Genomic DNA, 26,345 nt, shown 5'->3' with positions numbered 1-26,345 from the left:
TTGCAGGACTGTGCTGAGCACGAAATGGAACAGTTTAAACTGCTGTGCATATGTAACAGGGCTGTCATCATGAGAGGGCAGCCATGTCATCTTGCTGTATTCAAGACACGGGCGTGAAACTGTCCACATGCAGCTCAGGAACCTCTGAGCATGAGTCACGTCTCTGTCAGCTGCCTTCTGCGTGCGGTGTGTGTGTCCGCCTCCCCTCCAATTTGGGATTTCTGACTCAGACCCCCCGAGCTCCCTGGTCCTGCTCTCTCACGGAGCAAGCTGCTCGGGGTAGAGGGGAGAGTGTGAGCCTAATCTTTTCCACACTAATTTGACTTCAGCAGGTCTCTTAACCTTCTCATGACTCGATTTCTTTATCTGTGACCTGGGAACAAGGAATCCTGCCCTGCCCGCCTCACAGAAGAGTTAGGAGAATGCAGTGGGATGATGAAAGGGGTATATAACTGGGGTGGACTAACAGGCCTTTTTTGGCAAATTAGGAGGCATAAGTACACCCCCGTGGTGCCAGCCCAGGCAGAGCATGCGCGCGCGCGCACACACACACACACACACACCCTGGGACACCTGTCTGTCTACAGCACACCCATAGGAGCACGTGGAGTCAGTATATTTCCCCATGTGGGACTTTACAGTTTTATAAACAAGGCAAGACTTCATAGTTTATAAAGTATTTTCACAGACATCGACTTTCTGTCCCTTTGACAAGCCTGTGAGGCCTCAGCCCCGTCCTACGAGCCAGCACCAGGTGAGGCACACGGAAGGTGAGTGACTCAGAATCCCAGATACCACCTGCTGCTGTGACACCGCAAGCCCCTCCCTCTGTGCGCCAGGCCCCCCTGAACTTCTGCAATCTGACACAGAGTCTGCACAGAGAGGGGGACCACACGGGCCACCTGCCAAAGCATAGCTGGGACACCTGGACACCCTCCCAACATCGACACAGCGATGTGCCCCGTGCGTGGCATGCCCAGGCCTCCCTGGGCACTGGCGCTGTCAGAGGCACATGCCCTTGGTTTTGCCACCTGACCTAATTTTTGCGCAGGGCTCTGTAGACTGAGTGGGACCCTTGGTCCTGGAGAGGGAAATGCCCCCCGCAGCACCTACACAGTGAGGGTCACCAAGCACCTCCCAGGTGGGTACGTGGGTTTGTTATTTGTAGTCCACTCACTTCTGTAGAGGGCTTGTGACAATATGAATAAGTGGAAGCCCTGGAACATGGGAGGCAGAGAGACCCCAAGACAGAGAGAAAGCAAGGGAAGGAGCCGGCCCATTCACGAAGGTGGGAGGGCAGACCTGGACGCTGGGGCGGGGAAGAGCATGCATGCGAGAGACAGAGGGCGGCTGTAAACCTGTACCTCCACCACGTGCGAGGAAAAGCCTGTCTGGGACATCTCCAGCCCAAAGGAGGTTTCGTTCTTGTTGGTGCCTACAGCAGAGGGACAGAGAGAGGTTAGGTTAGCTCTCTGGCTGGTTGCTTGGTGCCAGACAAACCTGCAGCCCCACCCACAGCTCCTGTGTCCCAGGGGCCATCAGGAGGCGGGGCTGTCTGTCGGGGGGTCTGAGGCTGCGGCCAGTCATGGGTCAGCCTCATCTGCCCTCCCCAGCGCCCTGCGCAGTGAGGGGAACAAAGCACCTTCCAGGGGGCCACATGGGTTTATGATTAGCAGCCTGCTCACTTCTGAGAAGGGTTTGGGACAAGTTATACTGCAGGGCACGTACACTGTAAGACTGCTGAAATGGGGGAAATCAAGAAAAGTGCATGGGAGTAAATGGTGTACATTTCTGGCAAGAAATGCCCACTTTGTTCATTTCTTCTATTCACCAGATTGGGTCCCAGGTGCCTTTGGATGGTTCCCAGACATCAGATCGACCCTCCAAGGGAAACCCGTCACCACTGCAGATTTGCATAAGAAATCCCAGAAAGCCTCTCCCCACAGAGCGCTTCCCTGAACATACCACTGGAACACATGTTCTCATCACCCAAGGGGACCATTTCAAGGAGAAATGCATGGATTTGGATATTGAAGTTCTGCGTGTGTGTCAGAGCTCATGTTCACACTTAGTGTTTATCTGCCCTTGTTTATGAGGGCCTTTCTTATCTCCTTTTGGGTGTCTGTAGTTCACCATTTCCAATGCACTGTGGACTTCTTGGGCTTTGGGACGCTGCTTCTATTTCTTTTTATCATCCTCCACGTACACGAAGCCTGATATTGGAAGGGCTCACTATGATAATATATGGTGCAGAAGAGATCCATGCAAATCAAAAATGGACTTTAAATCACATGCAGGGAGGCATTCTAAAGGAACCCTGCAAAAAACATGCTTTTGGTGGAGCGGGAGGCAGCAGTGTTGTGGGAGTTGGGGGTTTCAGACTATGGAGTCAGGCCCAGCGGGGTTCAAACTAGGGTTGCCAGATAAAATATAATTGAATTTGAATTTCAGACAATGAATAGTTTTTTGGAGTAAGTCTGCCAAAAATATTGTGTTTTATTTTTGATAAATCTGGCAACCCTAGTTCAAAGCCCACCACCTTCCCAGGCTGTGGGAGCGGTGGCAGGTCATTCCTTGGAGCTTCAGTTTCCTTGGTGGTCAAATGAGAATATCAGCAAAACCATCTTTCAGGCTTATGCATAAAGCGCACAGCCACGCGTCCAGCATGGAGTAACACTCAAATGCTGGCATTTGTTGTCAAGGGAGGGCTCGCGCTAAGCCATTCCATGTTGTGGGATTGGATTTTGCTCTATACTGCAAAATCCAGGAGAGCAGACCCCTCTCAGCCTGCACTGCTCACCTTCCAGGCTGAAGATCCTGTCCCCCAGGGCATCAACAATGTCCTTGAGGGCCGCCTCATCGGTGACGTTAAAGAAGTGCTTGTCATCAGGGTCGCTGGCGATGTACTTGATTTCGTTTAGAAAGGTTTCCGGATTGATCCCCCTGCGGTTGTAGTAGCCCAGGACCTGCCGGGGAACAGGGGCAGGAATGACAAGCCAGAACAGAGCGCAGACCTCCCCACACACCCCACACGCCGTGACGGTTTTTGGTCGCCATGGGTGCTCCTCGAGGTGCCACTGCATTTTTAAACAGCCTGTTTTAGGGGAAGATAAGGCACGTGTGCTAAGCTAGGGTTCTGGGAGTGGGGAGGCCTGGGGGTGTTTTTTAGTTTTCTGAGGTTTCAGAACCTTCTTGGCAATGGAGGGGAGAAAACCCAACAAAGCCACAACTGTTGTGGGCAGGCCCGAGCAGTGCAGAAAGAAGATTCTCAGCTCGTTCTTTAGAAGAGGATGACATGGGAAGCCCCTGGACACTACAGGCCTGGACACGCATTACACTGCCCGGAAAACACCCTCCTCTTGGAGTCCCCAGGGTCTGGTGGCAAAGTCTCGGGGGTATCCCGCAGCCCTCGGGCAGGGTGGGACTCACAGCCACAGCGTATCTGGTCACGTTGTCCCTCTCGCTCTGCTGAATCACCTTCTCCAGGTCCGGGCTGTCGTGGGACTCCCCATCCGTGATGACAATCATCACCTTCTTGGCCCCTTTCCTTCCACCCTTCTGGAAAGCCTCCGAGCTGGAACCCAAGCACAGGCAGGGTCGTGAGAAGGAAGTGGATACGGGGCGGCCCCAGCGCGCCTCCAGAGGGGCAGCACAGACACCAGGATCGAGTCCCCTGGGCCACCCAACAGGTATTAGAACCTCGTACTAAAGAAGTAGCTGGATTGAGATGACCCGGCTACTCTTTCACCAGCTGTTCAGATGCTCTTGAATCTGTTGTCTTTAAAAAGTGACTTTAAAAAGCCCTGTTGGAGTCCTGACCTTGCTGTTTTGGGCAGGCCGAAGGGGTGAGGTGGACCTGGGAGGGGAGTTCAGGGGCAGATGGCGACCTTTAGAGGAGCTAAGCTACTGGTTCAAAAATCAGCTGCACATTAGAACTCTTGGGGGAAGTTTTCAAAAAATATTGGCCAAGTGCAATGGCTCACACCTGTAATCCCAGCACTTTGGGAGGCTGAGGCAGGAGGATCGCTTGAGGCCAGAAGTTCAAAACAAGCTAATTAACATAGCAAGACCCCATCCCTACCAAATATTTAAAAAAATTATCCAGGCATGGTGGCATGCGTCTGTAGCCCCAGCTGCTCAGGAGGCTGAGGCAGGTGGATCACTTGAGCCCAGGGATTTGAGGTTACAGTGAGTTGTGATGATGTCACTGCACTCCAGCCTGGGCAACATAGCAAGACCCTGTCTCAAAAAAAAAAAAAAAAATTTTGATGCCTAGGCCCCACCTCGACCTGTGAAATCAGAATCTCTGGGGAGGGGTGGGGAGGGTGGCCTGGGCATCAGTATTTCTCAAAAGTTCTAATGAGCATCCAGAGTTGAGAACCACTTTCCTAAGTACTGAAAAGGTGACATGCCAGGGTGATTCAACATCCAAACACTAACTCACAAAATACGTGCGACAGAGCCTGACAAAGTCCTGCCTTCTCCCACGAGGGCTACTTTGATCCTGTTTTGGGAAATATTAAATATCAAATTCCATGAAAAATATTTCCCTTTCTCACTTTTTATTTTGTTTTTCAGTGCCTGAAGCATGAGCTTGGCCCACCCGTTGGGCCATCCAGCTTGGGGGATGGCAGTGGCACAGTGACCCTGAACATGGCAGGGAGGCTCTTGCAGCTGGCCATCAGGCTGCAGAGCATGAAAAACCACCACTGGCTCTGGGTGCCTCTGTGGCCAACCCTCCTTTAGACCACGAGGTTCTGAGAAGCACAGACACGGTCTCACCCAAGAGTCTGGCCCAGCAGGTAGAAATTTCCAAGAAGGATCTAAAAATAAATGTTACTCTTAGACCCCACGGTCATTCTTCCTGGGTCGACCCATGCCAAGGCAGGACAGCCCACGGATTTAAGCTCTATAGTGACAGGTTAAAGGGCCACAAGGCTTTGGTTACACGGCATGCTGATGAGCTGATGCACATGATTTAGATGTTGAGGAATTCACAAAACCTGGAATAAATTAGTTCAGAACATCTTCAAGCTACCAGTGAAGAGAAAAAACCATCTACCATTCTCTTAGCAGTGCTGTGATATTCTGGATGTGTTGACTTAAAGAAAACCCTTTAATTTTAGTACGAGCTGTGGACTGAGGCTGCAGAGGCACCCTCCACACGACTAGAGCAAGGTTTGAGCTTGAGCCCAACCCAGCAGAGGGAGAACTCTACTATTCTCTCAAAGGAGCTTCTAGATGCTTCCATGACCTCATTGAAGGGCCAGGGCCAGGAATAAAACTCTGTGCAAAAAAAGTATAGCAGGGGAAAAACAGGTTTTATTATATTTGGAGCCAAGAAGAATTTCAGGATCATATTTCCATGGAGTGGAACAGCGTGACTGCCTATATGAGTCTGTGACAGTGTGAATGTCAGCATGAATCATCAGATTTTAGACTGTGATTTTGTACGGGGTAAAGACACTTGGATTTGTTCCTTTGTAAATTAAATTATAAATTCCTTGAGAGCAGCTAGATCTTTATACTCATAGCAGTTTCCATGAACTTAGAAGTCACAGTGACCTTCACAACGAAATTTAGGCCACGTCATGTCTGCTTTCTGCTCAAAACCTGCACAGGCTGCTCTTTCTCTCTGACAGTGGCTCACTGGGCCCTCTGTGGTCTGGCTCTGTCCCTCTCTGAGCTCCTCATCCTGCTCGCTCCTGTCACCCAACACTGGGCCCTTCCGTGCCCCTGGAAGGTGCCAGGAACACTGCCCTCGAGCCTTTCTCTGAGCTGCTCCCTCTCAGCTGTGCGCCTGGTCACCTCCTTCACTGCCTTCAAGTCGCCTCCCAGGCCTTTCCTCACCACCCCGTCGATGCAGACTCAGTACCTGCCCTCTGCACCTGCTCTACCAGCTTTCCCATGCTCCAGGACCCAGAGCTCTGTCTCCTTCCAGCATCCTGTGCTGTTTATTTGTTTGTTTGCGTATCGTCTGCCTCCCTCTCCAGAATGTCAGCTCCAAGGGGGCAGAACTTTTGATCTGTCCTGTTCACTGATCTAGCCCTGGTGCCTGAAACAGAGTGAGGCGCATAGTACACGCTCGATGGAAAGTGTTGCGTGGACAAAGCGGGAATCACACCGCATGGTTCAGGGACTCTCACCCCTGCCAGGCCACACGTGGCTGCCAGGCCACGCCTTCACGGGCACATCTGATGATAACATTCTCGTACCCAAGAACCCGCAGTGGCCACCCATGATCATTTTAACCACAACATCAGCACCCTTACAGTCTGGCTCTGTGCCCTCTCTGCAGCTGTGTGGCTCACTACTGCCCAACACAACCCCCATGCCATGGTCAAAAACAGCACAGCTCTGTACCTACACGTTCCTTGACTTTCCCTCTCCTCTGCCCTCATCAGGATGGAATGTCTTGTGTGGCACGTCTTCCCTCCACCTGTCCCTGCTGGAATCCCAGGGTCTTGCCAGGAGGGTCACGTGCCACCGTCTCCTGGACCTCTTCCCTGTTCCTGCCACGGGGGCCCCTCCCTCTCTCATCCTCACCGAGTTAGGGTCAGGGTTAACACTTGTCACAGCTCCCCTATGGGGCTGGGAGCCACCAAGGCCAGGGACCACAGGGTACCATCTTTGTAACCCCTCAAGTCCACGGCCTGGATCCTTGCCCTTTAGAGGGTGCACAGAATGAGGAATGCGTTATGAGTAAACTAAGTGAGGAGAGAAAACCTTTCACCTTAAAGGCACTGGCTGCAATTTGGGCCTGAACTGGCCGGCTGGGAAAGTCAGAGTTTCAAGCTGTGCTTGAGGTGAAGATTGCAACCCCAGTGGTGCTTACGAGTCACCGACGGTTCTACTACCTGGTGAGTCACACACGTGTGATTGACCGCAGGGTGGTGGGTTACAAAATGAGACCAAAACAGTGGGCTTCATCCCTGTGTGAGCCAGTTGGCTCCGCAATGAGCAAGTGAGAGCCAGTGGTCACCGCCTTCCTGAGTTGCCCTGGCCACTTCAAAAGGGCCTGCTGGGAGTCCCAGGTCTCCCCCCAGTCATGGCACAACCACAACACGGAGGAACACTCATTTAGGAAAAGCCTGAGCAAGTTTTATCAGCAAACAGAAATACCCTAGTTGAGCAGTGACTTAATCATAGAGAATTGTGAGGTTGGAAAAATCTTAATCTTTGACCACATGAAATCCTGATACTACAAAATAGCTCTTACATTTTGGAATTCTGCTAAACACATTGACTAACCCTATATGGGGTGGGATTATAAGGTAACAGGACTGTGGTCCCAATGAATATAGCAGAACTCATATTCACAGGTATAAAATTTAAACATTTAATATTTATTTATTTATTTATTTTTTTGAGACAGAGTCTCACTCTGTTGCCCGGGCTAGAGTGAGTGCCGTGGCGTCAGCCTAGCTCACAGCAACCTCAAACTCCTGGGCTTAAGCGATCCTACTGCCTCAGCCTCCCGAGTAGCTGGGACTACAGACATGCGCCACCATGCCCGGCTAATTTTTTGTATATATATATTTTAGTTGTCCATATAATTTCTTTCTATTTTTAGTAGAGACGGGGTCTCACTCTTGCTCAGGCTGGTCTCGAACTCCTGACCTCAAGCGATCCACCCGCCTCGGCCTCCCAGAGTGCTAGGATTACAGGCGTGAGCCACCGCGCCCGGCCTAAACATTTAATATTTAAATGCCTTTGACATATTCATCTTAGGAGCTTAGCCATTGGCTCAAGAGATCTTGGGAGATCTCTTTAAAATTGGCTAATTTCAGTGGGGCTGAGCACAACATTTTGAGCAACAAGAGCTCAAACTGGAATAAGCATGTGGCCTTCTGCAAAGACAATGTCTAGAGATAACATTTAATTGGGTGAGTGAGTTCTGGTGTGATTTTTAAGGAACCAGCCTCATTACTCTACAATCTCAGGCATGAGATTTAACTAAGTTCTTCACACTCCGTTGATGACTGACACTCCACAGGGAAATTCTGCCCTCAGAGAACCCACATCCTTCTAGTAGGGTGTCTGCGGCAGGACACACTTTCCAAAGTTGGCTGCAATGACATCCCCCATCCCAAATGCTCTTCTGCAATGTGACCTGGCTGCTGTTCCTCTACCCAGAAGCAGAGTCAAATTCTCTTTTCCTGGAATCTGGGCTGGCCTTAGTAACTTGCTTGACCCATAGAATGTAGCAGGAGTCACATGCTGGGACTTTGAAGTCATGGGCAGTCTCCCTGCTCCTGTCTGGGGCTCTTAGGAAGCTCGCTCTTGGGACACTGCTTCTCAGAACCCAGCTGCCACACTGAAAAAAACCAAGCCCCATGGCCGTGTGTGGGTGCTCAGGATACCAGCCCTAGCTGAGCTCCCAGCCAACAGCCAGGGACAATTGCCAGCCACGTGAGTGTACCATCTTGGGCGTCCAGCCCAGCGGAATCTTCAGAGGACAACAGCCCCAGCTGACCCCAGACTGCACCCACGTGAGAGAACGCAAGAGAGAATCAACGCGCTGAGGCCAGTCACCCCCCAGAACTTGGAGGAACTGATACATTATTGTTTCAAGGCACCAAATTTTGTGGTAGTTTGTTACACAGCAAAAGACAACTGGAACAGTATTTGAGATCTAAAAATAAAAACAGTTTTTTTTGATTACCGAGCAAATTCGATGCCAAATGCCGTCCGTGTCTCTGTGCCTCCTCTCTGCTCAATGTGGCTGGCGGCTTCCACCACATCTTTTACAGACCTGTAGTCATTGAGATGAAACTCATGTACCACGTCTTCTCCGTACTGAACAACTCCAACCTGTGGTTTAGAGGACAGGGCAACAGAACATCGTGACTCCCTGAAGCTTAGACCTTTGGTGGTAGGACCCCGGGAGTTGCCTCTCTGCCTATGATGGATGGTTCGGGAGTGAGGAGGGCTGAGGACCTTCCCCAGACAATGACTGCACTGAAGAGAAGTGGATGGCTTTGTGGGACAGGTGGGGCGTGTGGACAGAGAAAGGAGACTTTGTGATTTAAAGAGAAGTCCAACAATTACGTTTCTTTCTTAGAAAGGCAGAAGTTCAGCATAGAATCAAAATCTAAAATATTAGGACCAGTGTGGGTAGAAGCCCATGAATCTGAGGTTCCTTAAAATCTGGAAGAGAAAAGGTTCTTTTATCCCCGAGGTTGATAAAATGTTGACAATATTAAAGCTTCAAAATGAACAAAAACCCTTAAAGACCTACCGTTGGATGGGTCCACAAAGGTTGTTTGCTACAAATGTCCTTCTGATACAGGACTCTCACCCCCGATACCCTAAAGGATGGTCTTCCAGTGGCAGGGAACTTGTTAGTTCATGAGAACCTTCACTCATTTTTTAACAGCTCCAAGTGTTCCAAATCATTTCGTAGATTGACTTGAAATCTGCCATCTTATAAGTTCTATTCATTGGTCCTTGTTAAGCCAAAACAATAGGGAATAAACCTACCCCCTCTTTAGCCAGGCAGCATTTCAAATATGAGCTGACAGCTCTTACCTCCTCCCCTTCTGTCTTCTCTCCAAGGTCAACATGCTTAATTCTCCCTGTGCCTCACCAACAGGGCTCAACCGCCCCTGCCCTCCTTCTCTCTCTCTCTGGCTGGTTGAAGTCTTCATAGATGGTGTCTCTTCCAGAAGACAGAGTTTGACCCATGAAGTGAGGTCTCCCCTAGACTGTCCCTTGATGTGCTCACCAGAGGTGGGTGTCCTGGGCTACAAGTCCTGGGCTTTGGCTGCCCCCCTATCCATTTCACCCACGCCTCCTTAGTGCATGCAAAGATGTTCCCTCACACCTCAAGGCAGCATCTGCCAGGGTTTGGGGGCCCTGTTCACAGGAGGAAAGAGCCCCAGAGACGCTCACCTGGATCTGCCCCGGGCCGATGTAAAACTTCTTCAGGATGTTGATGAGGAAGTGCTGAACCTCCACCCAGGGGTAGATGCTGTTGGAGCCATCCAGGACAATGACGATGTCCATGTAGGTCTGGCACCCTGGGAAGTGCGGTCACGGTTATGGCTACCCAAGGAGCCAGTGTCTGCAAGTCTCTGATTCTCCAAATAGTTGTTCAAAGGATGACAAAAGAATGACTCTGCCACATGTGTGCCATTCCTGGTGCTGGGGAGCTGTCCTTGGGCTGGACGTTTATTTGGGCAACATGAATGACAAGCTCAGGAATTCCTGGCTCTGTTCCACCACTTTGCTGGCTGTTTGAACACAGCTTAAATTCAGCCTGACCCTCTCTGTTCCTACACAGCAACTGACCTGACCCCTGCTGATTGGCCGATGCTTCCGAGGTGGCCAGCGTGTGCAAATCAGTTGTCACTGTCATGGACAGGCGGGCACTGCCACTTTCAGCCTGAATGAATGGAGTTCCCTCTTTAGGAGGCAGATATAATGTCATGGCCAGGAATGTGGAATCCAGACTGACCCTGGCTTTGCCACTTTCTAGCTGTGTGACCTGGGGCCACTCCTGTAATCGCTCAGCCTCAGTTTTGTCTAGTGTAGAAGAGGCACAGTGATGCTGGGGAGTCTCCACGAGGAGTCAATGAGAAGATGCTCTAAAGGGCTGAGCACAAAGCAAGTTCTCAATGAACTTGAACCCACCCCAGTCTTTATTTTATTAAGCAAACCACTAAGTTAACCTGGTACTCTCACGCCTTTATCTCTGCCTCTGAACACAAAGCTTTCTTTACATTCTTGTACTATTAATACCAAATTAAAAAGAGTAATAAAAACCAAAGAAGAATATTAATAAAACATCAGGACTATAACAAATGTCAAAAAGCCCCACTTCTTTTAAAATCTAAGTAATTTAGGCCGGGCGCGGTGGCTCACGCCTGTAATCCTAGCACTCTGGGAGGCCGAGGCAGGTGGATCGCTCGAGGTCAGGAGTTCAAGACCAGCCTGAACAAGAGTGAGACCCCGTCTCTACTAAAAATAGAAAGAAATTATATGGACAACTAAAATATATATATATACAAAAAATTAGCCGGGCATGGTGGCGCATGCCTGTAGTCCCAGCTACTCGGGAGGCTGAGGCAGTAGGATCGCTTAAGCCCAGGAGTTTGAGGTTGCTGTGAGCTAGACTGACGCCATGGCACTCACTCTAGCCCGGGCAACAGAGTGAGACTCTGTCTCAAAAAAAAAAATGTAAGTAATTTATCTCTGTTTGTCAATGGTTCGAGCTGCCTCGAAATATTGCATATATGCTGTGTCTGAGCATCTGCTTATTTTGAAGGGAGAATTTTCAGACAGTTATAAAATCTACTTTGCAACAACGCTGCGGGAGCCTTTTGTGTGTTAACCATTCCAGTAGTTCTCGCATCATGGCGGGGTGGCATATTGGAGTTAGGGCTCACCAGACAGAGGAAGGTGGGGTGGCTTCGACCCAGGTGCCTGTTGCATTGTGTTTAATAGAGCATTTCAGAAGTGTTTGGGGGACTTAGCTGTTCAGCCACTTCTTGTCCCACCTGCATGCTGTGTCCAGCATGTGATGACCTGACACTTCTGGTGTGTCAGAGCCTGATAGATTTGTCCTGTTCCAGTTGGGTTTAGCCCGACACGCGTGGACTGAGCACCTGCCATGGGCTGGAGCTCTGTAGGGTGCAGGTGGCCACAGAGGGGACTGCGACAGAAACTCCTTGATTCGGAGGAGTTTATGATCCAGTGGTAGGGACCAGGTTTCTTTTATTTTTAAGCCAGTTTTACTATTAGAGTGCATTTATTATTGTTGATTTCTTTCTTACAAGTTCAAATTTTTCTTAATTTTTTAAGACACCTTGGAAAGAAACTGGCTTTAGGTCTGTGGTTGCTAAACATGGCTGAACACTCCCTTGGGGAATGTGTACGTGCACGCGTGTGCACATACACACACACACACACACACTCCCACTGAATTACAACCTACATGGGGGTGCCCTGGAATCTGTATTTGATAAGCTCAGAGCGATGCTGCCGGTCGGCCAGGTGAGAAGGCCTGCACAACAGGAGATTCGGGGACACTAGGATGTTCACATCTTGGCCTGGAGGGAACAGCAGCTCTAGGGGCGGTGACAATCATTAGAGGACCCCTCACATGCCCCGATCTCGGCCTCCCCCTCTGCCATGACTCTGCCTTTCCCTCTGCCATTTTGTGTGAGTAGAATCCACGCCTCCTCATCCCCTAAGAGCACCACTCTCCCGCCCTTGCTGGGTGGATGCTTCCTCCTCTCCCCTCCCCGCAGCGCCACCTCCCTCCTCTGACGGCCCTGTTGTTTGGAGGGAGGCTGCCGGCAAGCTGGAGGTGCTAATCCCCTCACCCTCCATAAAACGGGCAGCAGCTGCTTGGGTGATGGTGTTTAGCCCAGAGGAAATAGTGAGGCTCAGAGCCAAGAAGTCTGGGCTTGCGGGAGGCAAGGTCTGGGCATTAATTCCCCAGGTTTTCTTGGCGTGTAGAGTGAGTGGGAGGTTTTGTGCTCCACGAGGCTCTGGGCAAGCTGGACAGAGCTCCCTGAAGCCCAGGAGCAAGGGCTGGGTGGAACTTAGTATCCAGGAGATTTCTGTTCTCCTTGGCCCTCCACCTACAGGGCTACTGCACTGCACAACATCAGGGGCGCCATTCACACTGTAGTCTAAGTGAACAATGCACTCAGAACTGTGCAGTGCATAGCTTGCTTGCTGCTGGTGGGCCAGCCTGGCAACCTTCTCCATGCCTGGGGTTTTTGTAATGAGTCCCCTTGATGCCAGGATTGTCTTCACAACCTTAGCTCATTTGCTCCCCACCAGCACGCTGTCGGGATGGGCAGGCCAGGATAACAACTCCCACAGAGGCCCAGAGAGGTGAAGTGACTCACCCCAGGTGTGCAGGGGCAGGGCAGGGCTACAGTACAAATACTGTTTCTTAGCCACAGGATAGCAGTGGTCAGAGCCCCCAGCCTCTCTGGACTGTCCACTACTCAGCCCGAGGCTGCAGATTTGAAGCCACTTACTTTGGAGAGCTGGGGCCACGGTCTTGGAGAACCTGAAGTTGGAGTTGACTCTTGAACACATCCCTGTGGTGTAGTAGGAGCTCCCACACTCATGCGACCAGAGGGGGCTGCAGGCCTGTGAAGCACAGTGGAGACCCCCAGTCAGTGACAGGGCCTCAGAGTGGGTCCAGGTCCAACGGCCTGAGGCCCAGCTCCGGACCCAAGACAGGCCAGGGGTTAGAGGGTCTTCTCTGAGTCTAACTGAACTCTCTCTTGCTGTTATGTGTATTATTAATAGTTTCCTTCGTTCCAGGTATAATGGAGCAAAACTAACCTGGAGTCCCCTTTCACTGTTTTTCCAAGGCCCCCTTCTCCATCCCATCATTGAGGGTTCCTCGCCCTGCTTGCCCACCCCGGCCACCACACAGCCTGGGGAAGCCTTTGCATCCACCGGAGTGGACTCTTCACGAGTCACCAGCATAATTCTTCTGTTTCAAGGGGTCACCTGAAGGTCTTTAAGGGCCGATTTCCAGGACTGGGTCTCAACGACATGCTGTGGTTCTTACCAGCGGGAAAAATGTCGCTGCTCTGCCTGTGAAATTTGCTACCAAAAACACTGATGTCAGCCCCTCTTTGAAGAACTGAGAGACGAGTCCCTCTCGGAGACAGGGTCCTTAAACCTGCAAGCCCAGCTCCATGCCGCCATTGCTGCCCCGCTGTCAGGAAACCCACGGCTAAATTTCGTGCTATAATTTACTTTGGTTTCGGGGAGTAATTATTCTATTTGCAACTCCTTTCTTTAATTAGCTTTATTTATTTTTACCCAGATCTTAAAGGTTATGTTTTATTTGTATCATTTGTTGAAGCTGCTGTAAATTATTTTTGGAAGTAGGAGGAGGATAAAGAATGGATGGATGGGTGGATGGAGAGAGATGATGGATGGGTGGATGATGGATGGATGCAGGAAGAGATGGATGGGGGGATGAATGATGGATGGGAGGATGAGTGAATCAATGAATGGGTGACTATTTATAAACCAGGGACTCAGTCTACCCACAGAGGCCCCCATGGGTGTATTCCGCCATTCCTCTCGGGCCTTCATACCACCTTGTGAAGTAGGCGAAATCAAGCTAGTAGGAATGTGACAAGGAGCCTGAGAAGGAAAGGGGTCAGAGACAAGGCCCCTGAGGACTATGTGTGTGGATGGGGCCGGAGGGTTCTCCTTTGCCCCTGGCTGGGGCAATGAGGGGCTGTGGACTGAATGTACATCAGGCACCCCACGACATTCCCTGGCAGGGCCACTGTGTTCTCAGGTCCCCGTGTGCCCCAGTCATCTTGCTGTCCTGGTGTCCAGTGCTCCAGGCCCCAGATGTCTCAGCTGTCAGCAGAAATGGACTCACGGACAAGACTGAAGAGTGACACAAGCCCCTCATCTAAAAACGGGTGGTGCTTTTTATTGGGGTTTCCAGGGTAATTCTTCTCTGAAATCTCCTCTTGCAGCTGTTCCTAGGAACTGTTAGTCCCGGAAGGATCCTGTTTTGGACCCCAAATTGCCCACACTCGTGGCGGTTGGCTGCAACGTGGTGGCAAGGAGCAGGCAGTGCCAATAGGTCAGACCACCTACACTTGCTCCGCGTGCTCGCCTGGGCAGGCTGCAGAGCCCTGCAAGCACCGCCTGCTGCTGTCTTTCCGTCCCCAACATCATGTCATACATTGCTCCTTTGCTCGTCTGTCCTCCGACCAGAGCGTAAGCTCCAAGGGCGGGCAGGATCTCTGCTCTGCTGAATCCCAGTGCCCAGCATTGGCTTCGTACACACTAGGTGCTCAGAAAAATTGTTGTTTAAATGAATGAATGTTTCTACCACCTCAGCCTAGACACTCTCTTCTCTTTCTTTCTTGCTAAGACCTGCCTCTTCTTTAAAAACAAAACAGAACCCCCCCCTCCAGCCTTCTGCATCTAATCCTGGATAGCCCAGAAGGCCTGCCGCTCTTTGTCCCTTCCCCTGGGTTTAGCAAGTCTCTGTTTACTCATCTGCGTCTTCCCTTCCCTTAGGGTGTGTAGTGCAGCCTGTTTCTTTTTCCAGACCCAGCAGAGATTCGGCCTCTGCCCCAGAAAACTAGCTTCCCAAGGGAAGGGTCTGGCCCCCATCAGGCTGTCTCTGCTTATTTTTGATTTGCTCAGTCCTCTTTCCTGCCTGCGCTGGCCCCCGCGAAACACTCAAGGCCCAGCGGCTCCGAGCGGTGTGAGTGGGAGCCGGGGAAGGAGCAGTTCCCCGCAGCCTGGTGGAGGGAGTGGGGGTGACTGGGTGTGGGGTGCACAGGAGCCTGTGCGAGGAGATGCCCACCCCCGCCCTCCACTTCTGACCCCAGGCAGCGGCAGGTGGCTCTTACCAGAAAGCTGTTGTCCTTGGGGTTGGTGGCGAGGCTGAGGCCGAGGCGCATGTTGTCCTTCCGCTCGGACACATTGGACAGGGTGACCCTTCCTAGGTGAGGGGAGAAGCTCAGCCTGCAGCCCCCTCCCGCCCACCCTCCGCCCAAAGCCTGCTGCTGCCGTTGGTCACCTGAGGTGCCTGTGGCAGGGGAGGTGCCAGGGAGAGTCCACCCTGATTCTCCCTGCCCCCCCGGGGACCCCGGCTCTCCTGCATGTCGGGACGCTCGTCACGGTTTACTGAGGCCTTCCCCAGACATGGCTCATTACTCCCTCACCACTCCCTGTGAGATGAGGAAACTGAGTCTCAGAGAGGCCAAGCAACCTGCCCGAGGTCACACAGTAAGCACACAGCAGAGCCTTCCACCTCCTGGGCCAGAGTCTTTCCTCCAGCCATCTAACTGGGCCCTGACGTCCCCCCATGATGGTCCCCCCAACACACCAGGGCGCCCCACCCGGGCTGGCTTCCTCTGTGCAGTGTCCCCTCACGCTCTCCTTCAAGCTGAGTCCCCCCCAAAAAACTGACCAGTCCTGGGTCCTACTCTCTGGTGCCCAGTTCTCTGGCTCGTCTGATAACCACCATGTGACAACTGAGAGGACTGTCTCGCAAGAGCCTTCCAGAGGTTCAAGGCCTTGCTGGGAAGCTCATTCTGGAGTGGCTGCCAGGAGGGTGTTTAGGACAGGGTGACCAGCCAGCCAGGTGTAGGGAGGGTTGGCTCTGTGGCAGATTGGAACCATACAAAATGACGTCAGTTTAGGTGTCACTGGACCATCCCACAGCACTGGAGGGGAAGTGAGCTGGAATGCTCCAGAAGCGTGCTGGTGCACATACGGCAAGGGATGCCGGGGGGAGGGAGGTGCCCCGACCCGCTGTGAGACGTCGTCCCCACTTGCGGGAGGGCCAACTCCTAAGGCTTGGGAGACCCGACCAGGAACGGTTTAGGTTCTGCTTTGTGGGGCTCTGCCCGGCTCCCGGGGGCAGGGTCGTGAGGCCCGCTGGGGCAGGCGCCGGGGGTGGGAGCCCAGCAGAGCCCAGCTTGCGGGACAGGCGACTGTTTTGTGAGCTGGAGGATGAAGGAAGCTGTGTTTTTCGTCTTTTCCTTTCGGTTTTGCTCAGTTTTTAGTAAGGCTTCTTTTGAAATCTGCCCCTGTTGGCTGTGCTAAGTGACTGGGTAGTTTTCTGTTTTGTCCGTCGGGCAGGCCAGAGAGAAAACAATAGAAATAACCCTGGAGTTTCTGAGGTGCCTCATCATCTGCAAAGTGCCGTGAATACCTGCCCTCTCAGGCCCCTCTTGGTCCTGGGAGGCCCTGTGTCACCATTCCCATTTTACAGATGAGAAAATGGAGATGTAGAGAGGGTTAGTGGCCTCCACAAGGTCACTTGCTGGTAAATAAAATAGTGGGGACTTAAACCAGATCATCTGACAATTCGTCCTCAATCCTGCATTTTTCTCTATCTGATGGCATCACGGGCGGTGGGGGCCAGAGGAAGCTCCCAGCTCAGTTGGGTAATCTCTACTCCCTGCGGGCTGGAGAATTCTGCCCTTCATTTGTTTAGGGACCCATCCCTCACGCCACCCTGCCGCCTCTTTCCTCCCTCTCCCCTGGGACCGAAGTCTTTAGTGGAGGACTGCTGGCTGGAGGCAGGGGGCGTGGCAGGAAAGACCCCTGCATGGGAGTAAGACGGGCTCGGGCTCACGTCTGTGAAGCAGGGAGACTGACTCCTTTGCCAGCAGGTCCTGGGGCATGAGCCCCTCCTCGCACAGGGCCTGGCTTCAGGAATCACATCACCTCCCCCAGCCCCTGCCCGTCATTTAAAACCCTGAGTCCGCCCAGGAGTTGGGAAGAAGCCTCCGGTGGTGGACTCCTTCCCGCCGAGGTGTGGATGACCGACACCCACTTAGCCTTCCCTGGAGAGGGAGGAAAGAACGTTCCTGGCACCGCGCGGCCCAGTGCCTGGAAAGGCCGTAGGAAAACCCACGACTCAGGTTTCCCAGCCTTGCGTTTTCCACTGTGGGGATAAACTGACAGATGTTCTTTCTGCCCTGCGTTTTCTTCTCAGCAGGAGGGAGAGAACCACCCCTCAAATGAAGAGTGATTTTCCTCTGTCCCGACTCACTTTGCTACCCACTGCCTCCTGGGCTTATGCCCCAGCTCAGAAGTGTTTTCCAGGCTCTGATGGCTTTACGTCTCCTCCTCCCTCTGGAGGGACATGGGTTCATGTAGGAAACCGGAGCAGCAGAGAAAATGGAGGGCAGCACGGGCAGTGGGCACCAGAGGAAGCGCTGAGCTCACACGGGCTGGCTCATGTGTCCATATCCCTGCCTGGACCACGGGCTTTGCTCAGTGGCCTGGGCCTAAGCACTGTGCCCACCTCTCCCCCGACCCCTTGCTCCCCTTGTCCCACCCACATGGCCTTTCTTTACGTTCTCCAATGGAGCAAACTCGTTTCTACCGCAGGACCTTTGCACTTGCTGCCCCTCTGTCTGGAATGCTGTCTCCACCTGACTCCTTCTCGCCATCAGGCCTTTGCTGAAATGTTACCTGCTTAGAGAGGGCTTCCCTGAGCTGCTTACTAAGATATACCACCGCCCCCACCCCCCGACTCCACCCCCCCAGCCTCTTGTTACAGCACCCTGGTTTACTGCACAGCATTGTCCGTACCCGAAACTATCTTGCTTCCTAACTTGTCAACTCAACTATTGTCCCCTCCTGGCTGAGCCCCTGGGTTTCTTATTCCCTGCTGTACCCCAATAACTGGTACAGAGCTTGGTACACATTAGGTGCTCATTAAAGGTTGGGGGACAGATTAGACCTGGAATGGATTCTAGGGGTGGTTGAGTCCACCCTCCTCACTTTACACATGAGCAAACGGGCTCAGAGAGAGGATGTGACCTCCCTGTGGACACACAGTGAAGAAACGGTGCAGCTGGAAGGGGTGTCCCAGTTTGGCCTGTCTAGGAAGCCTGTGCTGTCTGTCAGGTGGTGGCGATTGGGAACCACAATCACCAACCAGGCTCCCACCTCACTCAGACTGTTGAAGTTTGGGCCCCGGCTGCACTGGGTTTTGTGCTGTTGCAGATGTGGACAGTGGGAGCCTCCAGCACCACGTGACAGACAACTGGCTGTCCTGGGGATCCGAGTTCTTTGGGCTTTCTCCTGGATGCCGGCCTTTCATCCCTGGCTTGTCTCCTGAACCTCTGCCATCCCCCCCTAGGGGGCCCCTGCTGCCCTTCCCATCCCCCACCCTCCCAGGGAGCCCACTCCTGCTCTAAGGCAGGGGCTCCCCTCCTAGAAGGGGGTCCTGGACCTGGGGAAGGCCGTTCCTCCAGGGCAAGGCCTGGAATTGCAGCTTTTCAGCACAAATGAAGAGCAGAGAAACGGCCCCCCAGCTGTCTGACCTATAGGACAAGGGGAAGTGCTTTAGTGCACTGGTGTGTGCACTTTAGTGGATGCACACACACTCAGACATGCACATGCGCATACACATACACATGCATGCACACACACCATCACACACATATGCATACACATACATGTGCACACACATACATGTGCATGCACACACCCAGACACACACGTGCACACAAATACACGTGCATGCATATACTGAGACATACACACGTGCACACACATACATGTGCACACACACACTCAGACATACACATGTGCACACACATACATGTGCACGCACACACTCAGACATACACATGTGTACACACATACATGTGCATGCACACACACTCAGACATACAGATACGCACACATATACACCAGTAGATTTTACGAGGGTTTCGGAGGCGGAGGGCTGCTCACAGCATCTCCCCTGCTTCTGCTCCAGAGTACGCCTGGAAGCTCTGCAGTGAGGAAAAGCCTTCATTTCAGAAAGGCAGTGCTGTGCAGTGGTTAAAGGGAGCCCGTAGACTGCCTGGATTGGAATCCTGGCTCTGCTGCTTGCTAGCTGGGTGACCCCTGGCAGATCCCCTCACCTCTGTATGCTGTCATCCCCATCTGTTCCATGGTTAAATCCCATATGGGTATCGCAGGGATTAAATGAGTCGAAATGTGCCTGGCACGTGGTGAACATTACCTAAGATACATGAATGTTTGCTATTGTTGTTATTTCAAAATCAGAAAGAAGACAGGAAACATTTTTCTCCTGCTGGGAGAGAAAACCCTGAGTTGAAGGGCAGTGGATGACCCGGGCATGGGAGGCCTCCGCTGGAATCCTGGCCAGCCCCAACAAGCTATGTGACTATGGGAAAGTTGGTTCCTCTCTCTGGCCTCAGTTTCTTCATCTATAAAGTGGGGGCAGTGATATTAGCAGGGTCACCTCACCACTGGCTGGGAGGAGACGGTGTGACTGCAGACGTGGCTGTGCACGAGAGCCTGCCTCGTGCTACACAAGGGTTGGCCTCCCTGTGGAGAGACCTCGGCCCACGTTACCCAGGTTGAGTTTGGTGCAGTTCCCGTCGGTCACCGGACACTTGTACACGTCTCCCGTCTGCTGGTGGCCATTGGTTTCCAGTGGGGCACCCACGACCAGCCTGGGAAGGAAGAGCAGACAGTCAGAGACGCTGGAGGAGGTGCACCTTCCCCACAGAGGACGGACCTGGTGGGCAGTGCGGAGGGAGCCCTAGAGCTCTAGAGCAAATCCACATGCAGACCCTCGGGCCGGGAGCTTTGTCTCCCTGGGGGAGGGATGCTGGGCTTTCAGCATAAAGTCACGGACCTGTGTCCCATTCCGGGCCCTTGCCAGGGTCTGGAGAAACTGGGATGAAGATCACACGGCCCTGCAACAAACAGGCCGGAGGCAAGGCACTGGCAGAGGAGGAGGAGATGTCTGAGCTGGGTCTTAACAGATGAATATGAGCTTGTCAAATGGTGGGGGGAGGGGGGTAATGGAAGTCATTCAGGCAGAGGAATGATGCTTCTAGAGCCATCTGTCATTGCCTGCAGGCTCTCATTCCTCATCTCACGTGGAAGCCTTGCAGCTGGTGACCCAGGTGGGCCACCCAGTCTTTGCTCAAGGTGGACAAGGCAGCGGGTGGGCTAAAGGGTGGCCAGGCAGCCACACAGCTGGGCTCCCTGCCTTGAGCCTGCGCCTTTGTGACCTTCTTTGGAAAAAGAATCTCTGCAGACGTAATTAAGTTAAAGCATCCTGAGTTGAGATCATCGTGGATTATGTGGGTGAGCCCTCAATCCAATGACAAGTGTCTTTATGAGTGACACACAGAGGAGACACGGCGAAAGAGAAGGCCATGTGAAGGTGGAGGCAGAAGTAGGAGTGAGGCTGCCACAAGCCAAGGGGCGCCTGGGCCACCAGCAGCTGAGAGCCTCAAGGAAGCCTTCTCCCCTGGAGCCTCAGGGCGGAGCGCAGACCTGCTACCGCTTTGATTTGCGGCTTCTGTCCTCTAGAGCTGTGAGAGAATACATCTCTGTCCTTGTAAGCCACCCAGTGTGTGACCTTTTGTTACAGCAGTCCTACACACATGCACATTTCTAGGGACAGATGAGGATCCACTCCTTCCTGGCCTGCCAAGCCCGGTGGCAGTGCCCTGGAGGAAAAGCCTGTGACCCTGGGGCCCGGCTGTGGCCAGGGAGAATCCCACTCACACTGGGGGCCCCCAGGCCCACCCCTCATCTTGGGCCCACCAGGGGGCAGCACCATCGCGGGGCGGGGGGGGGGTTGCCCAGAGTGGCCCAGGGATGCTGACCGGAGCCAGGCCCTCCTGCCCGCCTGCCCGCTTGCCCTCTGGGTCCGCGCAGGTGACTCTGACACACCGGGGCCCTCCAGGCTTGGGTGCCAGCCCAGCTCTCTGCTCAGGCTAGAGGCGAAGAGTGGCTCAGGAACAATAACCCTCCCCAGGAACAGCAGTGCTGTAAGGGCAGGTGGCACCACAGCCCAGAAGCCTTCCAGACCCCGGGGGATAGAGTAGATGACGGCAGAACTGGGGGCACAGGGACGCTGAGACGTCCTGGAGCCCTTTACACCCTTTCTTCCAGCAGTTTCCCTCCGCCTGGCAGCATGGCCCAGAGGAGAAGCCGCCACCCGTTCCCCGACTGAAGACGGTGGCCAGCAGCTGGGCGGGAGGTTCGGGCTGCGTGAGACTCCAGTGGCTTCTCCTGGCCAAACGCTCCCCTGCCCCGGCCCCTGCCCACCTCGGCGCTGTCAGAAGGAAAGCCGGGCCTGCAGTGGGAGCGCACAGAGCTCTGTTAGAAATTAAGAGTTATGAAATAAGAGCTGAGGTTTCTCCCCTGGGGAGCCAGATAATGACAGATTCTAAATATATCCCCTTATTAAGCGTGCCTATTTTTGACTGGCAGGAATTAATTGGATCCATAAAATCTGTTTGTCTAGACGAGGTGATTTTTGGCTTCTTAATTCTGCGAGTGAGGGTGTGGTCAAGGTCACTCCATTCTTTCCAGCAAAAAAAAAAAAAAAAAAGAGAGAGAAAGTAACGCAGGTCAGTAGGGAACCTGGGCTGTGAGCTTGCTCCCCCAGCGGCCCCAGTTTTCAGGGTCAACCTGGTATGGGACAAAGTCTTCCCAAGGGATGCGTTGCGGTCCCCCCTGGGCGCCACTGTCAGGGGTGGGCTCCTTCTGGGAAGGGTGTGTTGCAGGAGCACCGCCCAGGGTGTCTCTGGGAGAGTCGGGCACAGCACGTCCTAGATTACAAAACCCACGGCCATCTTCTAGAACAGCTAGCCCCATGTGTCTTCCAGAAAACACCCACCAGCCGACGAGGGCAGACTCCTCACGACTCTTCCCATTGTATAGAGTGGACTTCTGAGGTGCAGCGGCCTACTTGGCGGGCCCCCGACAGAGGATGAGATCCTTGCACTGGGGGTCCAGGGGCTGGGTCGTCATCCCGGTTCTGTTACCAGCTTCCTGTGTGACCTTGAGAAGTCATTTCACTTTCCAGACCTCGGTGTTCTTGGCTGCGAAATGGAACCAACACTTCCCACACTGCCTACCTCCCAGGGTCTCTGGAAAGTCACAGGAGTTGAAGGCATTGAGAACTAGAAGAGGCCGTATCTAAGTAAGTTATGCACAAAGACTGGTGGCTTCCTAGAAGTTATGTGTCCTGGCAGTGGCCAGGATGGGACAATGTGGCAGTAAATTTACTAAGTCACTGTGACCCCAAATTTGCAGCAAGACTGGGCTTTGTCCTTTTCAAAGAACAAAGGCTGCCCCCGTACATCCCGTCCCTGTTCTCTCAGACCTCATGTCCCCGGGGGTCCTTAGCACTTCACAAGGTAGGAGGGCAGGGCTTACTGTCCCCATAATACAGATGCAGAAACTGAGGACCCGAGAAGGGAGCTGACCCAGGCCCCACAGTGTGTTCACGGCAGGGCCGGGACTGGCATTCTCCTGGGACAGCTTCCTCCGTGTTGCCTGTGAAGGGGGGGCCTGGGTCAGCCCTTCTCTCCATTTTCGAGTCTGGGCATTATGTGCGCCTGTCGGGCTTGAGGTTTTGAGGATATGATTCAGTCTGTTTGAGGGGATAACTGCCGAAGCGCAGGGAAAATGTTCACGTCACCACTGAGACCAGCTAAATTGCTCTTGGGGTCTGGCACCCCTGCCACCCCCTGCGGCCTCAGCCTTATATAGCCATCTGCAGCCTAAGGGCCTGTCGTGCCTCTCAGGGGCTGGATACTCTATACGTTCTGGCGTGGGCACCCGTCGGCTCGGCAAACCCAAAGGTCGTGGCGAGCATCAGGCGGTTTCCATGGGCTGTGTGCCGTGAGTCACCGGCTGCGGGCTCCCAGCGTTCTTCCTGTGCAGGCGCAGGGAGTAGGGCTCGGACCGATGGGAGAACTGGTGGCAGATGTTCCAGCCACAGCCCCGTAGGACCCCCTCCCTGGTGACAGCCCTCTAAGCAGGGTCTTGTCAAGGGAGGATGCTCCCATGGAGATGGCCACCTGAGGAAGGCTGAACAGGGCCCTGCCAGGTGCTGGGCTCTTTGGCTCCCAGCAGGACACAGGCTAAGAGAAGTGGCCCCTGGCTCTTGGGCCTTCCCACCTGACTCACTGCCTCACACCCTCCCCAACAAGGCCCTACAGGGACTCATCCCCAATTCTGCTTATCCTTAGCTTCATCCTTTCGGGCAGTTTTGGTCTCCAAACTTTTAAAATGGCAATCTCTTGTCAGAAGAAAGATGACATGCATCCCCAATATATATGTAATTTATATGTACATTATACCAGTGTAAACCATCAATTTGTATATTAGTAATCTTGGTTTTTCAGATAAAATATAAGCCTAATAGAACTCAAATCATTTTATTTCTGTACTCCAGTATATTGCCCAGCATCCTCTGCACAGTGTGCAGACCCCATCCTGGACCCCATCCCTTTACGATCTAGAACAATTCCCACCTGCTCCAGGAAGCCCTCACTGATGACATAAACCAGCACATAATCCCTGCTGCCCGGTGCGGCCAATGTAGCCGTGTCATGATTTCTTGAGGTCTGAGATGTCCTGATCTGTCCTGCTGCGGCAGCATAGGGTGGTCTTAAAGGCACTCAGTGGGGAGGTATCTACTGACAGATCGGACCTTGGGGGACAGGATACAGCGGCAGCTTTGGTAGCTTTTTGGGTTTGCCTCTAGCCTAAGAGGTGCACCCAAATTCAATAGTTGGAAAAAGGGTTGCTGAGAAACCAAGCCCTAAATATTTTCCATGCACAGAGATTCTATGAAGCAACGCTGCTTCCATTCTAAAGCCAATGTGATTGCTTCCCTGGCTTCCACTGCCCCCTTCCCAATGGTTTTCATTTTTGTTTGAGGATCCAGGGAATCTAGCTCTATTCCACGTTCCAGGGATGGAGCACATAGCTCAGTTTAGGCCAGTTTAATCCCACAGCTGCAGTGATTGAGTCAGGGTGGGCAAATGACTTAAATCACCCCAGTTGAGTGACTCTCAGGACTTCTGCTTGGCCTGTAGGGACCAAAGTGGTCTCTTTTCTCTAGATGCCCTCGTGTGTGAAGGCAAGGCCTGAAACTCTTGGCAGACATTTTGTGATGATGAGGCTATGAGCTGATGCATTGAGTGGGGAGGGATGAGAGAAGCATCAAGAGAAGGAGCTAGAGTCCTTATGATACTCTGAACCCCTGGATCAAACTATACCTGAAGCCTGAACACCACTGGACTTTTCTGATATATGAGCAATAACTACATTTTACTGTATTAGTCTGAGTTTTTAGGTATTTATAACTAAAAACATTCTAGCTTTTAGAGTGTGTAATGCCCCCCAAAAGCACACACAGTTAAAATTACCTTAGAAATCCCATATATTACCATGCTAGAAGAGAAACACAGCAACTGCGACCAATGAGGGAGGAGCAGATTGACATGCCCCAGCTCCCGCTCCATCTGGGGCCTATCCTTGCTGAGGGAGTGGTGGGTGGAATTGCCAGCACCGTGTATATTATTTCTCTCTTGTTTAACCGAATGCATAAAACCATCCCCTGGCCCAGCCTTGTGGGAACAGAAACCCTTTTGTTCTGGGTGCATCGCATTTGTAACAGCTGCTCAGACAGGGCACCCTGCACTCCAGATGTTGCCGGTTACCTGGAAACTGACCTCGAGACCATCAGAGCTGGGAGGAAACATGGAGGTTCCTTGGGTCAGCTTTGGGAGAGCCATCGGGGCCCAGAGCGCGGAAGTGCTATGTCTGAGGTCTCAGAGCAGCCAGAGGCAGAGCTGGCTGGGTGCACAGCATCATGACTCCCAGGGCAGTGCTTCCTCCCAAGCTACAGAGGCCAGAAAGCCCGGAGGCAGAGGCTGGGACTCTAGGCCCAGCTCAGCCTTTCCTTGGCTGTGTCTGGTGAGGCAGGTGTGAGCAGCTTAGCTCCCGAGCAGATGGGTGAGCCTGAGGCCACGGGCATGTAAAGGCCATTAGATGTTTGGGGAAGGATGAAGGGAACCTCCAACTGAACCTCCAACTGATGGGCCCGTGTCTGCAGGAGGTCCTGAGCCCAGAGGCTGGCATGGACTGCCTAGGAAGGGCAAGAAGTGAGTCCACTCCCCTCCCAGGCCAGCCTCATGGTCCCTCTTTGCAAGGCCTGGGCCTCACGTCCCAGAAAATCCAATTATTACTAATTATCCTTTTCATTTTAATGAATCACTTTCAGTGCAATTTAATTGCACTTGATTTTGATCACTGGCAGGGCAGTTTGTATTTGAGGCTCAGAACGTGGATATAATGAGCCTGCAGAGAGACTGGTCAGTTTCAGATCCGAGACTCCAAATCCAGTGCTCCCTTCACCATTGTGAAGAACTAGAAAGCTCAGTGGGGCCTGTCTCCCCAGGGCCTCTTGCCCCTCTGCTCTCTGGTCCTATTCCCTTCCTCACCTGTTCCTCCCCCTCAGCACCCCAACCCCCACCTCACACCCACACTGGGCCCTTTGTCTCTTTTCTCTCCTGGCTTCATTTTGCTTTTCTGAAATCACGCAGGGAAATCAGGGAGAGGGTTTCACTTGAGGAGCCAAGAACCCAAGGGAAATAAAGAAAGACCATTCCTTTAGAGAGGCCCTTTCTCTCTCTCCATGGAAAATGTAATCTCCTCCAGCCAGTGTGAGCATGGCGGCTGGTGGGTCCGAGGTGGGGCTGGGGAGCAGTGGGCACAGCAAGCCCGAGTGCCTGCCGGGTGGGGGCTCTGGGGCTTCACTGGCTGGGGTTTGGGTGTGTAGGGAGAGCCTGCCCAGGGACCCGCTGGCACCTGCGGGCCTTCCTAGGCTGGCTGTAGGGGGTTGTGGTTCACCTTGGCTCACACACCTGGCAAGGCCTGGACTCTTGGGGGCTGGGAACGTGAGGACCCCTCTGTTGCATATCCCTTACTCTCCCTGCCTCCATAAAATCCTCATCCAAGATGGGAAACCTTTGTGTGTGTTTTAAAACAAATACATACATGTGATGATTAATTTTGTGTCAACT

At 52.9% G+C, this 26,345-nt stretch overlaps 1 protein-coding gene across 1 annotated transcript in view; it reads right to left on the bottom strand.

Moving 5' to 3' along the window:
• ITGA11 (integrin subunit alpha 11) overlaps window positions 1-26,345 on the bottom strand; it is a 118,536-nt gene that overhangs the window by 41,019 nt on the left and 51,172 nt on the right. Inside the window, exons 3-10 of the mRNA XM_069458336.1 lie at window positions 19,852-19,952; window positions 15,369-15,460; window positions 12,999-13,113; window positions 9,895-10,022; window positions 8,666-8,814; window positions 3,430-3,574; window positions 2,801-2,966; window positions 1,365-1,435 (exon numbers count right to left, since the gene is read on the bottom strand). Coding sequence (XP_069314437.1) covers window positions 1,365-1,435; window positions 2,801-2,966; window positions 3,430-3,574; window positions 8,666-8,814; window positions 9,895-10,022; window positions 12,999-13,113; window positions 15,369-15,460; window positions 19,852-19,952 — 967 coding nt within the window. The remainder of the gene's footprint in view (window positions 1-1,364; window positions 1,436-2,800; window positions 2,967-3,429; window positions 3,575-8,665; window positions 8,815-9,894; window positions 10,023-12,998; window positions 13,114-15,368; window positions 15,461-19,851; window positions 19,953-26,345) is intronic.

Source organism: Eulemur rufifrons, chromosome 2 (genome assembly GCF_041146395.1).
Source record: "Eulemur rufifrons isolate Redbay chromosome 2, OSU_ERuf_1, whole genome shotgun sequence".
Lineage (NCBI taxonomy): Eukaryota > Metazoa > Chordata > Mammalia > Primates > Lemuridae > Eulemur > Eulemur rufifrons.
This window is presented reverse-complemented; position numbering and strand designations above follow the sequence as displayed.